Source organism: Atractosteus spatula, chromosome 1 (assembly GCF_055471065.1).
Source record: "Atractosteus spatula isolate fAtrSpa1 chromosome 1, fAtrSpa1.hap1, whole genome shotgun sequence".
Classification (NCBI taxonomy): domain Eukaryota; kingdom Metazoa; phylum Chordata; class Actinopteri; order Semionotiformes; family Lepisosteidae; genus Atractosteus; species Atractosteus spatula.
Window position 1 is genome coordinate 48,173,534 of NC_142706.1, and position 13,350 is coordinate 48,186,883.

Sequence of the window (13,350 nt, forward strand, 5' to 3'; positions counted from 1 at the left end):
TAGTGATTCAGGGTGTACCGTATCCTAACTGAGATTGATTGTAACTCAAGTGCTGCCTTACCCTGTGGTCATGATATCCTGGAATAGCTGTATAATACCATTTGTTTTAAAAGAAAATGTTCCAAATTTGAATGACCCCACCCCATAATTGAACTTAATCTCATTTTAACATCTGGGATTGCTTAATAGATTGTGTAAATTGGATTTCATTATACATTTTAAAAAGATTTTTGTTTTCTTTCTTGTTGCCATTAGGACACCATCAGACTTCCTTTCCCAATATGTAGCTGGTACAGCACGCTGCTGATAACGACAGACACACTGCACAGACTGAATGAAGACCAGTCTGCTGCCTGCAAATGGCTGTTTTCTGTCCATTCGGCTCTGCCATTGAATGAGAGCATTCCTGAGCATGTTCCACTCCTTTTGTCCTACCTTATTGTCAGAGAAGAGGGAGAGGGCTTGAAAGTGGCCCTGAGAACTGTCACGGAACTGGCCAAAGCAGATCCCTCACAGGTAAGAGCTTTTCAATTTTGCTTGGAGAAGTTTCCTGTTGCAAGATGAGTGATGGCGTGCAAGGGAAAGGCAAACTACATTTCAGGATCAGAAGACAGGAGAACTGGATGGAAAACCTCACAGTGAATATTGTATGTTTCTAATGGATAATTTCTGTTATGTAGTTCAAACCATATTAACATTACTCCTATTCACTCAAATGTCTTTACACTTACAGTATATAAGGACTCTAGACAGGTTTTTGGAGATCAGAAAGGATTATCACCTCTTCCCTTTCTGTCAGTCCTAATGTAGTTCATTTACTGAGTTCCTTTGACTCTTTCTGTTCTAAGAGTCAAATCTGGCATCTTCTGACCAAATTAGGTTTACAGCAGAAGAAAAAGGACATTAAGACAAGTTGGAGAAATTTTTTTTTTACTGTTTAAAAAAAAGTTATTATATATTAAATGTTAATTTATATTGAATGTTTTGGGTTGTACAGAACAATTTAGGAAGAAAAAATTACAATTTCAGGGCTTTGTAAACAAAGTATGTAAAGAAAAACGCTTTGAATTAAACACCAAACCATATACATAACATGAAAACTGCACTTTTTCCTCCCCTTGGTGAAGTTTTTTAGTAGTCAAGATTGCCTCAATAAACTTGCAGTCTTTCCTCGTCTGTAGTTGTAGCTAGGGAAATAAAGTCAAAATGATGGGACTCGTGCTGTGAAATCCAAAATCCTCGGTGCTTCCAGCTTTCACAGAAAAGGAGCAATCCAAAGTGGAGATTCACATGAAAATCCAGTTTGGGGAAGGCCACGTTACAATCCAATGTCAATTCTTTAAAACATTTACTGTACATGTTCTCCAAATAACACACTTCTCCATTCATTACTTGGCCTGAACAGTATACTGAAAACAACAGTTTCTTCCAAGTGTTTTGTCTTTTTGGGGAATAGTGATTGTCAGTTGTTTAAAAATACCTGGCCTTTTATTAGAAATTGATTTGAAACAATTTCTCACTTGGATACACAATTAATATTCATATTATACATAAAACAGTATATAATAACAGGCTACTGTATATGTATAGGATAGATCTTTTTGTCTGTTCATTATTAGTTCTGCCCATATGACACATGAATAAGACTAGCGTGTGTTAGCTTGTATGTAACTTACCTGAACAATCCTAGCCAAAAGTGAAAAGACAAGTTTTAGAACAGGGTGGGTGAAGAAGCCATGACTATTATGTACAGTGAAGTATAAACAAGCCTTAAGTCACAGACAACAACTTCGTATTTTGGACATCTAAAAATATTCAGTGGAGCGTTTAATATAATTTGCTTTGTCCTGATGCAGACTGGAAAAGAAAATTATTTTTCTTTTGTAACCTTTATAAGGGATTTTGTCACCATAATACTGGCATTGCCTTGCTTATTCTTGTAAAATGAGTATAAATTAAAAATAAATCAAGCTTTGATTACATATCCTGTACTAAGAAGTATTTGTGTATCTTTTTGACAGTTTAATTAATCTACTTTCCTTTCATTTTTATGTAAACCTACTGAATTATACAGATTGTTTTTTCCTCTTTTAAGGGGTCCAATGTTTTTGGTGTATTAAAGGGAAATTAAATTTCAACCATGAGTTCTACTAGAAAGAAACTTGGAGTGCAGTGCATATGAGGCCTTGCCTTTCTCTCTGATGGATGATTAGTGATGTAGATGTTGTGGTTGCTAAGCAACAGGCAAGGTGCATGAAATGAGAGCGATAAACACTTTATGTAAATAATCTCTTATCGGAGTTTGGGTTGCCTTGAAATGTGATGCATAAATGAGCATCTTTACATTCCTTAATATATTTGACTTTTTATAGGTTATAGTGGGTATTTTTGTAATCTAAAGAAAATGCTGTAATTATAAAATACATACAGTGCAGAAAAAGCCATGGGGATATGGATCACATTTTAGTTTTTAGTTATGAAATCATAAAGGACAGGGCACACTCTTGTTGTTTGAAACTGGTCTTTTAATTATTAAGAATTATTCATTCTTATGAAGCACTGCCTGTGCTGCCATTTAGGTACTAGATGCTTAGGGCATTTAGGACCACGAATACACCATAAAGACATATAGACAAAAAAAGACGTCTTCAATAATAATTACATCTTAAGCCCTTCTAATATATGCCTTTTCACAAATTTTCTAAGTTCTTGTCTTTGCTAAAGCAGTATGATGATTAATCTGTTTTGTCGGGTTGGATGATGTTTTTGAATGAGTATTTTGACCATTTAAATGTTATTTTAACAGTTCATTCTCCTTACAATACTGGTGCTGATTACAAAAAAATGGAAATTATAATAAAATAAATATGAGTAAATACCGAAATATTAGTAAGTATAACCTTTATTGGTTTCTGCTAGTGATTTTATTTCAGTTATTTCTGTTATCTGTTTATAGCAGGATCAAACCCAAACAAAATTTATTTCTAAAACCCCAAATGCTTTTTGTTATGTTTAAGATACTAATTTGAATGTCTTATGTACCTTTGTTTTTACACTACAGGCTGATTGCAATGTAAATATTGCAGTTTCATTAAAATATTCTAGAAGAGTATTGTAACCACAGTTTCCAGTCATTTTCCTGACTTTACTGTACAACGTGCATTTCTAATATGGGCCGTGCTACCTCTAGTGAACAACGCAATTTGCCAAGTACATATTCTTTGCAGATAATATCTTAGCAGCAAATGCTAAGTCGTACTGTTTATCTATTCTCACCTGTTAATGCATTATAAAATAGCTGCTAAATCACAGCCGTTCCAATATTTAATTAGTATCCAACCTGCTCAAACTGGACTACTCAAAGCTACTTATGTACATTTGTATCCCTTCCAATGATCTGAGAAAATGTTAATCATTTAATTCATTTTTAATAAGAAATGCATTGATTTGAAATGACATTTCATTGAATGATATTGGAATTGTTTGAACCAATTTGTTATTTGTAATGAATTAAATGACGATCTCTTGCCACTTATTCTAAAGGTTGTTTGTAAACAGATAACATAATGTGGGGTTTTTGAAACTTTAGTTTAATGTTTGAAGTCCCTGCACTCTTGATTTGCTTGAATTAAAATGAGACAGGAAAAATGTTTGGAAAAGAAGTTGATACTAGAGTATGTTTTATTCTTAAATTCATGAAACGATGTACAAACTTAAATTAAAATGTCATTAAAAGACTATAAATGTTATGACAATTTATAATAAAACTTATACTAATAATTTCTTTGTAAAGTCTCAAAAACAAAACATTTCCCCTGTCTCCCAGTTACATCTACTAATCACCCTTTTTTACTTTCCAAAAACAAGAATGTTCATTCACACTGGGGGATTCTCTTATTTCATGCAAAAAATAATATTCTGTTAAAGTGTATGTGCAGTGGGGCACCTTCATTCTAATGTCTACATTCATAATGCACAAAGGCAGGGGTGCCCAGCCCTTGTCCTGGAGAGGCAAATTCAAGCAGGTCTTATAGGTCACCCGGAAATAGTCAACTTGAAAAGACTTGGAATCTATTCCAACTTGATCTATTAAGTAAGTTAATTAGTTACTAGAGTTACATCAGGAATGGCCAGTATTTGCTTTTAAGAGCTACATTGAGTTGGTATTTTTATTTCAAATGATCTCACAGCTATTTAATTAAACAAATCACTAGCTCAATTGGTCTAAATAAATTTGGTTGAAGTCTTTATAAATTGATGACCTCTAACTCCTGCTGCTACTTTATGTGGCTCTCCATAGACCAGAACTGGCCATCCCTACACTAAGATCTTGCTACCCCTGACTGAAATCTGCACTTTTTTTCAACCCATCTCCTGATGGAATTGGGCCCATTTTTTTAAGTTTCTGTTAAGTCAGTAGAAAACTGGCAGTTCTATATATACGTGTGTGAGATCAAAAGATTGATTACTTCAGTTTAGGGTACCCAAAGTGCTTTAGCCTTTGAGTTTCCTTTTATTGACTACCAATTTTTTTTTCTACCAAGTTTGTTTTTGGTGTCTCTTAATCAAACAGTGCCATTTTGTGCAAATATGCCATTAGGTTGCATTCTTCATTCTATGTACATCAACTGAAGAATATTTGTTTTATTGATAATGTTTTCAACAGATAGTAATTTTTTGTTGTTTTAAACTGAAAGGATTTTTTAAATATCAATGAAGGAAACAAAGTATCCACTTTCATCTATTATAAGGTTTAGTCGTGATTTAAGGGTGATTTAAACACCACCTTTTTTTCCAGTTTGAGGTTGGACTAAAACAAAAGGCAGGATTAGATGGTTTGATGTATTTTAAAGTTTGTATGAGTGTAAGTGTTTTGCAAACTATACCCATTTCCATTGGGCTTGTCACCATTTTTTTGTAATTTGCACAACACAAGGTTGAATAAACCCCACTGCAATGGAAACACGAGGAATCATTCAGTTTGTTGTTTGTGTGGGTTATTACAGGCTGCAAAAAATGACATGCCTTTATGGTTATGCGATTTATTTCAGTTCTTCCATACAGGGGCTATTTATCTACATATTGTATAATTAAAAGTTTTAGTAAAAAAAAAGCTATTAGTGCTGTTTCTTCAAATGCAATTAAAATCATGTTTACCATAATGACTATGTCCTCTGCATCCAAGTCATAGCTTCAGTTGTGGCTGGTGCGCTGTGTGTTTTTAATCCTTCTGATTTATTGTTAACATTTTCTTGAACTTGCCTTATGTAGAGAAAGCTGAAGCGTATCCTTGAACCGACATCTAAGCACTAATGTTCCATCAGATGAGGTGGGGTAGGGGATCACTAGGATGTCACAAAGTTTGAGGAAATACAAGTTACATTTCCCTTTAGGGTTAGTTTTTTAATTCAAGTTTTTTATCTAGAACTCATCTATTATTTATTAACAGGATATATAGCTCTTACAGGACAGTACTTGAGGGAAATTGTAGCATTAATATTTGTTATATGGGATTTGTAGCAGATCACCAGTATTCCTTGTTGACCTATTTCACAATTTATTAAGAAACTAAATTGAGGCAAAGATGATGATGCACAGTAATTAACATTTAAGCTAGGAAACTCTGGGAGTCCTTTTATCTTGGATGCCTAACGTTATCCTTATGTCTTATATTTGTTTCTTAAATTTCACACTGTACTGTTCGGAAAATAAAATCTAGTGCCATACTTCTACCTTCATTACTTACCTTCAGCTGGAAACTTAAATTGCGAATACTTACCAGTTGCATTTCCAGCAAGCCAAAAATTTTACAATTTTACAATTTTACAGTGTTGTTGTTCTTGGGTGGAATGGTGGTGCAGTGATTAGTAGTGCCCCGAGTTCAGTTCTCAGCCTGGGGTGCTATCTGTGAGGAGTTAATCTCCCCGTGTTTGCGTGTATTTCCGATGGGAGCTCCACTTTCCTTCCACAGTCCAGAATCAAGTAGATTAATTTTATTCTGGGCAAAGTGGCCCTGTCGTGATTGTGTGTGTGCCCATCTATGTTTGTGTGTATATTTGGAAGGAGTGGTTAGAAATAGATGAATGAATGGATGTTGTGAGCCTCACACCCGAAGAAGGCTCCACAGTCGAAACGTTGTGTTTTCTTTCTTCTCTTTTCAGCATGGAATAAACCTATTATCACTTAATTAATCCCGGCATCTCATCTGGGCATTGTTTAAAAAATGCTACTGTATCGGCTTCAACAACATGGCTGGACTGTTACTGTAAATCAATACCCCACAGTTGTTTGTGTGAAGGAGTGCCTTCCGTTCTCAGGTTTATATGCACATAGTGTCCACTTGTTCTCTGGTTTGCTTTTCATTTTTTATTCTGAAGAAGTCCACTGGCTAGATTTAGTTTGGATTTTGAACACTTGAATCGGGTTTCTTCATAGTCTTCTTTGTGCAAGACAATAAAAAAATGATTCTTTTAGCTTGTTAGTTTAAGACTTTCCTTTTAGCCTAGTAATATATTTTGTTGCTGATTCCAGAGGAGAAATATCTGTTTTGCAACATTTTAAATAAAGTCTTATTAGTGCATTGTATATTTAACATCTCTTGACTTAGGATTTATAATTAAAAGTGTAACATTTATCATCGTTCAGCTTTTTGCTTCTCTTCATTGTTTCGAAGACGTAAAGGTCTTGTATTCTTCTTCTGTTGTATTGTGTTTACTATTCTACAAGGTTCACAAAAAGAACTCATAAGTACAATTTTTTCATGATGATGCTGATTTTGAACCAGGAAAAGGCAGATGTCTGTGGCCACTGCTGCAGATGTTGGAAACACTCAAAAGCCTAAGAAGTATCAAAACACCTTTAGTGTTGATATTTTAAAATACCCCATTTCTTGGTCTTATATTGAGTGCTCTTCTGATTTCTTTAAATTTGAATGTGAACTTGAATTAGTAGGTGAAAAGCAGAATGAATTGTACACCCGCATGGTGTAGTCAGTTTTGCATATATAACTTGGTAGACCCCATTCAATAAGAGGAACAATGTTTCATTAAAATTTTGAGAGTAAACGATATACTTCTGTTTTAGGGTGTATCTGTTATTATATGGTACATTCTTTATCTTTTATTCAATTTTTATACAGCATAATTTAATAATTCAGTTGTTCAGATTTGTGTCTTTCTTCCACAGTACGACATTTTAAGAAGCTTTGTTGCAAGTTGTTAAACATGGCAGAATATATGGCGTAGCAGCATTGATACTGTATGTAGATAGGAGAGTGAGGAACTGAAGGAATTTCATTGCTTTCTGACCAAAGACACAAAATTGTTTTTCGTTTGTTTTCTATAACAGGTTCCGAATCTTATTCCTGTTCTAATGTTCAAGTTGGGGAAGCTTTCTGACCCAGTCTTATCCTGTGCTGTGCTGTACACACTGCCCAATCTGGGAACTCACAAAGTAAGTTTATTATGCTATGTTATTTATCTAGTGACTTATTTATTTTCTTTAGAAATAAAAAGGGTTACATTTCCATAAGGAATAGAACTGAAGTAATGGGACTAACCAATCCATCACATATAATTACATTTGAGCAAAATAATGTAATATGATGAGACAATTTCTCTGCAGAGACCATAAAAAGACTATTAATGTACTGTCCATGAACCAAAACAATACAAATGAAGCTTGACATTATTTTGTAATAGTAATTAATAAAACTAGCATTATTAAACCTCAGTCATTTGTAAGTAATATCACTCACATTTAATTTCAAAATACCTGTCCCCTTGTCTACACCATGTCTGGACAAGTTCAAGCAAAGCAACCATAGTTTCATCACCAGGTACTGCATGTCCAGTACTTGCTCTTTCCTTGACCTGATCAGAGAATGCATCTGAGCTTCGGGAATGGCAGTTGATAGTTCTTTGACCTCCAACTCAAGCTCAGTGGGGGTTTGTGGTTTGAAACACATAAGTCTGACAACCACAGATGGGATTTAAATTCTCATTCATTAAAAACAAGGACAGTAACACATTGAATTTGACAAGTGCTGGTTATCCCATTGAAAGGAAGCTCAAATGTGTCTGGGAGCAAATTGTGGTCAAGTGATATTTTGATGAACATGTATTCCTACTTCAGTCGGGCTCCTCAGAAGATCCCACAAAGTGCATGCATGATGTTTACAGAGCTCTTTGGAACTAATTGTGAAAATGATTGTTTCTGTTGAAATGGTCCTGGGCACACGATGAATCTCTCAGCCTTCAAGTCTTGTGTGGTCCCAAGTTTGGCCACAACCAGTATCTTCTGTAATCATAAACAGTTGTTCTACATTCAGTGAAAATTGTGGGAAAGTGCAAAATAGCTGGTCTCTCAGCTTCTGACCACCGTGGCACTGCAGTGACAGTTTAAATTTTCATTATTAGATTTTTTCACACTTTACACATTTTTAAGCAAATAGCAAAAATAATTCTGAAAACTGTAAAAACCCTGTTCATCGCCTACACTTTTTTAATCAAAATGTCAGATTGGTTCAAATTATCATCTCTGAAAATGTTCTATCCCTGTTGTCCACAAGCTTCCTAACCAGTTAATTTATGACTAAACAAGTAATTCAACAGTATTCTACAAAACCCATACCCCTAGCTTTTTTTGTTGTACTTATTACCAAAACTAATTAAAACTTCTAGATACCACAGAATTTGTATTTCAGTGACTGGAAATGAACCTCAAATGTTTATTTGCTTCACTGATTAGGGTTTAACATATGATTTTTAAATAACTGGTTATTTAAGCTCATCACATATCAACAACATTCACTAGCAGTGCTCCCATTTAGTGAATGAAATACAGCACATTGGAGTTTATGCTGAAATAGAAATTATAATCTTACAACAGATTAGTAAACAAATGGAGGAATTAACCCCTGTTGCAGTTTTTGCATTTAATCATAGTTTTATCTTATTAAATGACCAAAGCCTGTTTTCTTGAAGTATTTTTTTATTTTATCCAGCTGGCATGCTTCACTTTTGAACTTTCACATACTACTATTCAAATTCATGTCAGTTATGGACTAAAAATTATTATAGTGCTTCACAAGATCTCAGTCATATAATTTTACTTTGTGTTTACTAGGTCCTTGAACTCTAATGTCTAGTTTTTCTTCTCAGTTTTGTGTTCCTCAGTTGCTACAAGCTTTACAGGTGCTGGGAAGTGCACCAAAACTAAGAGCTGTGGTGTTGAGGCTTATGACATCATTGTGGATAAAACAGGTGAGAATATCTTTACCTGACAAATGCGCCATTTTTGACAACAAGGTGTGTAATTACCAATTATTTCCAAGCCCAGATTTACTTTTCTGAGCTGTACAGATAAGATATAAAGTAATGAGACTTCCTATTTTCAGCATGGAGTTAACCTTTACTTGTCACTCTTATGTAAGAAACAACAGTCATGTCATTTACCAAACCGCTTTATACCACACGGTGTCACGGGAAGCTGGAGTCTACCTGGCAAGCAACGAGCGCAAGGCAGGGTACACCCTGGATGGGGCGGCAGTCCATCGCAGGGCAAGTGCAAGCCAATCATACATGGGGACAATCTGGAGGCCGCAGTAAAGGCCAAAGGAGGGAAATTTGGCCTAGACACTGGGATAACTCCCCGCTCTTCTCGAGAAATGCCCGGGGATCTTTAGTGACCACTGAGAGTCAGGACCTCGGTTTAACGTCTCATCCGAAAGACGACATCCACTACAGTATAGTGTCCCCAGAACTATAGTTGGGCATTAGGACCCACACAGACTGTAGGGTGGGTACCCCCCCCTGTTTACACTACCATAGCTTCCCAGGAGGTCTCCCATCCAGGTACTGACCAGGCTCAGCCCTGCTTAGCTTCAGTGGGTAGAGAAACAATAGTCATAATCAAAACTTATTTACAGTAGTAGTATAACTAAGTTGTCTTAATGCAATTTTTGATTTGCGATGCCTTCTGTAAATTATATAGAACTTATTTTTTAAACTCTATTTTACAAAATGGCATTGGACAAAAAAGGACACAAAAAGAGTGACTGTATAGTTCCTTCTGTACTAGGAGTCAGAATAAGCAGCCTAAGCTCATGTATGCTGCAGATTTGCACAGGTCTGACAGTTTTGCCTCTTTCAGGACCGGGTGTATCCAGAGCTGCAGAAGCTCATGGCGATGTTGGACAAGTCTTCTGTTGTGTTTGGAAAAGAGGAGCAGTGGGAGCAGATTTTAGCGAAAGCTGCATGTATCCGAGACATCTGCAGGGAAAGGTAATGACTACACAATGCTTCATCACAACTGCTTCCTTTTGAGGAGAAAATACCACAACACATCTACAAGACATTTTCTTGAACTTGCAGAAATGTCCCAATGTACCAGAGTGAATTATTATTTCAGTATACAGTATTTTTACTTCTTACAATATCAGCAGGTGATGTCTTGTCTCTCTGTCCCACAATATGAATTAATTGTTAATTATATGCTATTTATATTTGTTAATTGAGTTATAAAACTGAGTTGCATAATTGGAAAAACATAATTGCCATGTTGGTTTTCATGATTTTTTTTCTTGACGGTTACTGGTTAGATCATTTTTATTTTTAATGACAAATTACTTTGCAATGTCAGATGTGTGTTCAAGATGGGAAACTATTTGTAAATACTGATAATCTGGTATTGCTTGCTCCCTAGGCCTTACCAACATGGTGGTGACATGCTGGCAGCCATCACTGAAACTCTGTCCCAGTGTACAAAGAACGACCAGGCCACACCTGCAGCTTTTGTTCTGCAAGGACTACTGGAGCTCTGTCGAGCTGAGGTAATAAATGGTGCTCCTCCTACTCACAAGCAGGACTGTTTGTTTTATCCCAGTGATAAGTACTTTTACACCCGACCAACTTGTCACTTGTAACCATCTTCTGTACTTATAAAACAACTGAAAGAAAGCAACACCTTACTCTGCCCTATAATTCTGTGGAGCAACAATACAATTTCTGTGTCCTTGTTAACATTTCTAGATCATGGTTTTGATCAAAATTCTATAGCCTTTTAAATTACTACTGGTGTGAGAAGCACTAAAAAGTGGAGGATTTTTATGCCACTTAGAACATAAAAAAAATAATTAAAATAAATAAATAAGAGGAGCACCACGGGTGTTATTTGTGTATAGAAGTGTTAGGTTTGCAAAAAATTGTAATTTTGTGAATTTAATTGAAAAATATAGAGAAGTTAAAAAGAGAAATAGTTTTGATTGTTTAAACATTATTTGTCTGATTTAGACATTGAAATATTTTTTAAACATTTGGACTGTCTTTAATTATCTGGATCAGGTCCACTATCTAAAGAAAGCTTCACAACAAAAACATTATTTTATCTTCTTGCTTTTCAGCACCTCCCCACACAAATGTATACCACTTTGTTTTTCAGCTGACTTTGTTTTTGGCTTGTAGGTTGTTGACATTCGCTCAACCTGGAATGCCTTGTCGCCAAAGCTGAACTGTGACTCCCGCCCAATTGTTGTCAAGGCCCTGACCGAACTCTTTGCTCTGGTGCCGGTTTTGTCAGTGAAGACTGAGGAATTTGAGGTAAAGTACAGTAATGCAGGTCCTTTAAAATTTAAATGGTAAAAAAGTAATTAGCTATTATGTTTTACACACTTTATGGGTAAAATTCTAAGTTGTTTGGGACAAGGTTCATGCTAAAAAAATATAAAAAATAAACACAATATAAAAATATATTGCTCTCTTTTTAGTTATAAACTCAATTACAGTAAAAGTTTTATGGTTTACAAGGTTACAGACCATAATATAAGACATTCTTTGATATATAACTATTGACGCTACTCCATGTGTGTGTAAAAATGTGGCCAGTTTAATTTCAGGTTAAATTTTATTTTTGATCTAAACATTGATCACATAGGCAATGGCATGTTCTGCTCTGCTTTATTTTGTTTATTCCTTGAGCATGCTAAAAACTAATATTTATAACCAGTAGACTTTGGGATACACAGTACTCATGGATAAAACATAAGAAAGGTTAGAAATGAGATTTTATTTGGTTGCCAGTAGCTAAGTGAAGATCAGCAGTACAGAAGATCCCAATCCAGCCTTTTCTTAATGATGCCAGGGTATTTGTGCAGGGTGTTGGCTTTGACAGGATGCCTGGAGAGCATGTTCCAGCCTCCCACAACCATTTGTGTAAAAAAAGTGTCCTTTGATTCAGGAACACATTTCATCTTGTATCTTCCCATTTTTATATCTCAGTTGGTTTTGAAGAAGTTCAAAGGCTTGACTGTCAGTGCTTTTGGGAGTTATGTATACTTGAATTGGGTCTTTATAGCTCAGGACTAAAAGGATTGATTTATTTTAGCCTGTCAAAGTAGAGCATTCCTTTAAGCCCAAGAATGTTCAGTATCTGGCCACTCATTTCTTGACTGATTGCAGAGTACAAATATATTGTTTGTAACAGTAACCCCAAGTATATACAATATGCTGAATTAGGTCTTACTAGTGCATGGTATACATTAATTTAAGGTAACATTTCTTTGTTTTCTGCAGTTTTAACTATATATTATATCTTTCTTGCTTCTCCACATTGTCTAGAAGATGAAAATGGTGCCTATATATACTATACATCTAAGTCTATTTCACATGTAATACATTTTGTAAGTGCTTTGGAAAAAACTTAGTCCTGTAAAAAATTACATTTGTTATAAACATAATAAAAGTAAAGATAAAGAGAAAAAGAAGCAAATTAATTCAGTTTCCCAAAAACTAACATTTAATTCAATATCAAATAGATTGTGATATAGTAATAAATTGTTCTTTAATTAAGCAGATTTCAGTACTTTACTAACTGCATCTGTAAGGGATTTGGACAGTGAGTTCTACGGTTGTGGAACTGTACAAGATAAGACTCTGTGACTCACTGAGTGAAGCCTGGTCTTCAGTAGAGTAAGAAGGTCTGAATCAGCAGGTCTCATTAAGATGTTGGTATGCTCATGCATTAAGGCCTTAAAAAAACAGGAGCTGGGCCATTCAGTACTTAACACATGGTCAGGCGAAACCTATAGTCCATTCCACAAATTTACAGGAAGTCAGTGTATGAGATGAGAGATATTTGCTGAGGATGATTAGATATAATTAGCGGGCAAGTTGGAGAATTCCAGACACATTGAAGCCTTTTTAGTAACTTAGAGGATTCTAAATTAAGGCATTCTAGTAAAGAAGTCTCATTGAAATAAAGGTATGAACCAGACTTTCATCCATTAGATGGAACAAGTGATTTACAGTAATAGAACCCTGTAGAACACCCTAAGGAAGTGGGAGAACATCAATT

The 13,350-nt window shown here is 35.2% G+C and overlaps 1 protein-coding gene across 1 annotated transcript in view; it reads left to right on the top strand.

The window, feature by feature from the left end:
• The window catches only part of focad (focadhesin), a 93,731-nt gene that overhangs the window by 29,269 nt on the left and 51,112 nt on the right, over positions 1–13,350 (top strand). The window contains exons 11-16 of the mRNA XM_088913231.1: positions 256–516; positions 7,348–7,452; positions 9,162–9,263; positions 10,153–10,283; positions 10,705–10,831; positions 11,463–11,597. Coding sequence (XP_088769357.1) covers positions 256–516; positions 7,348–7,452; positions 9,162–9,263; positions 10,153–10,283; positions 10,705–10,831; positions 11,463–11,597 — 861 coding nt within the window. The remainder of the gene's footprint in view (positions 1–255; positions 517–7,347; positions 7,453–9,161; positions 9,264–10,152; positions 10,284–10,704; positions 10,832–11,462; positions 11,598–13,350) is intronic.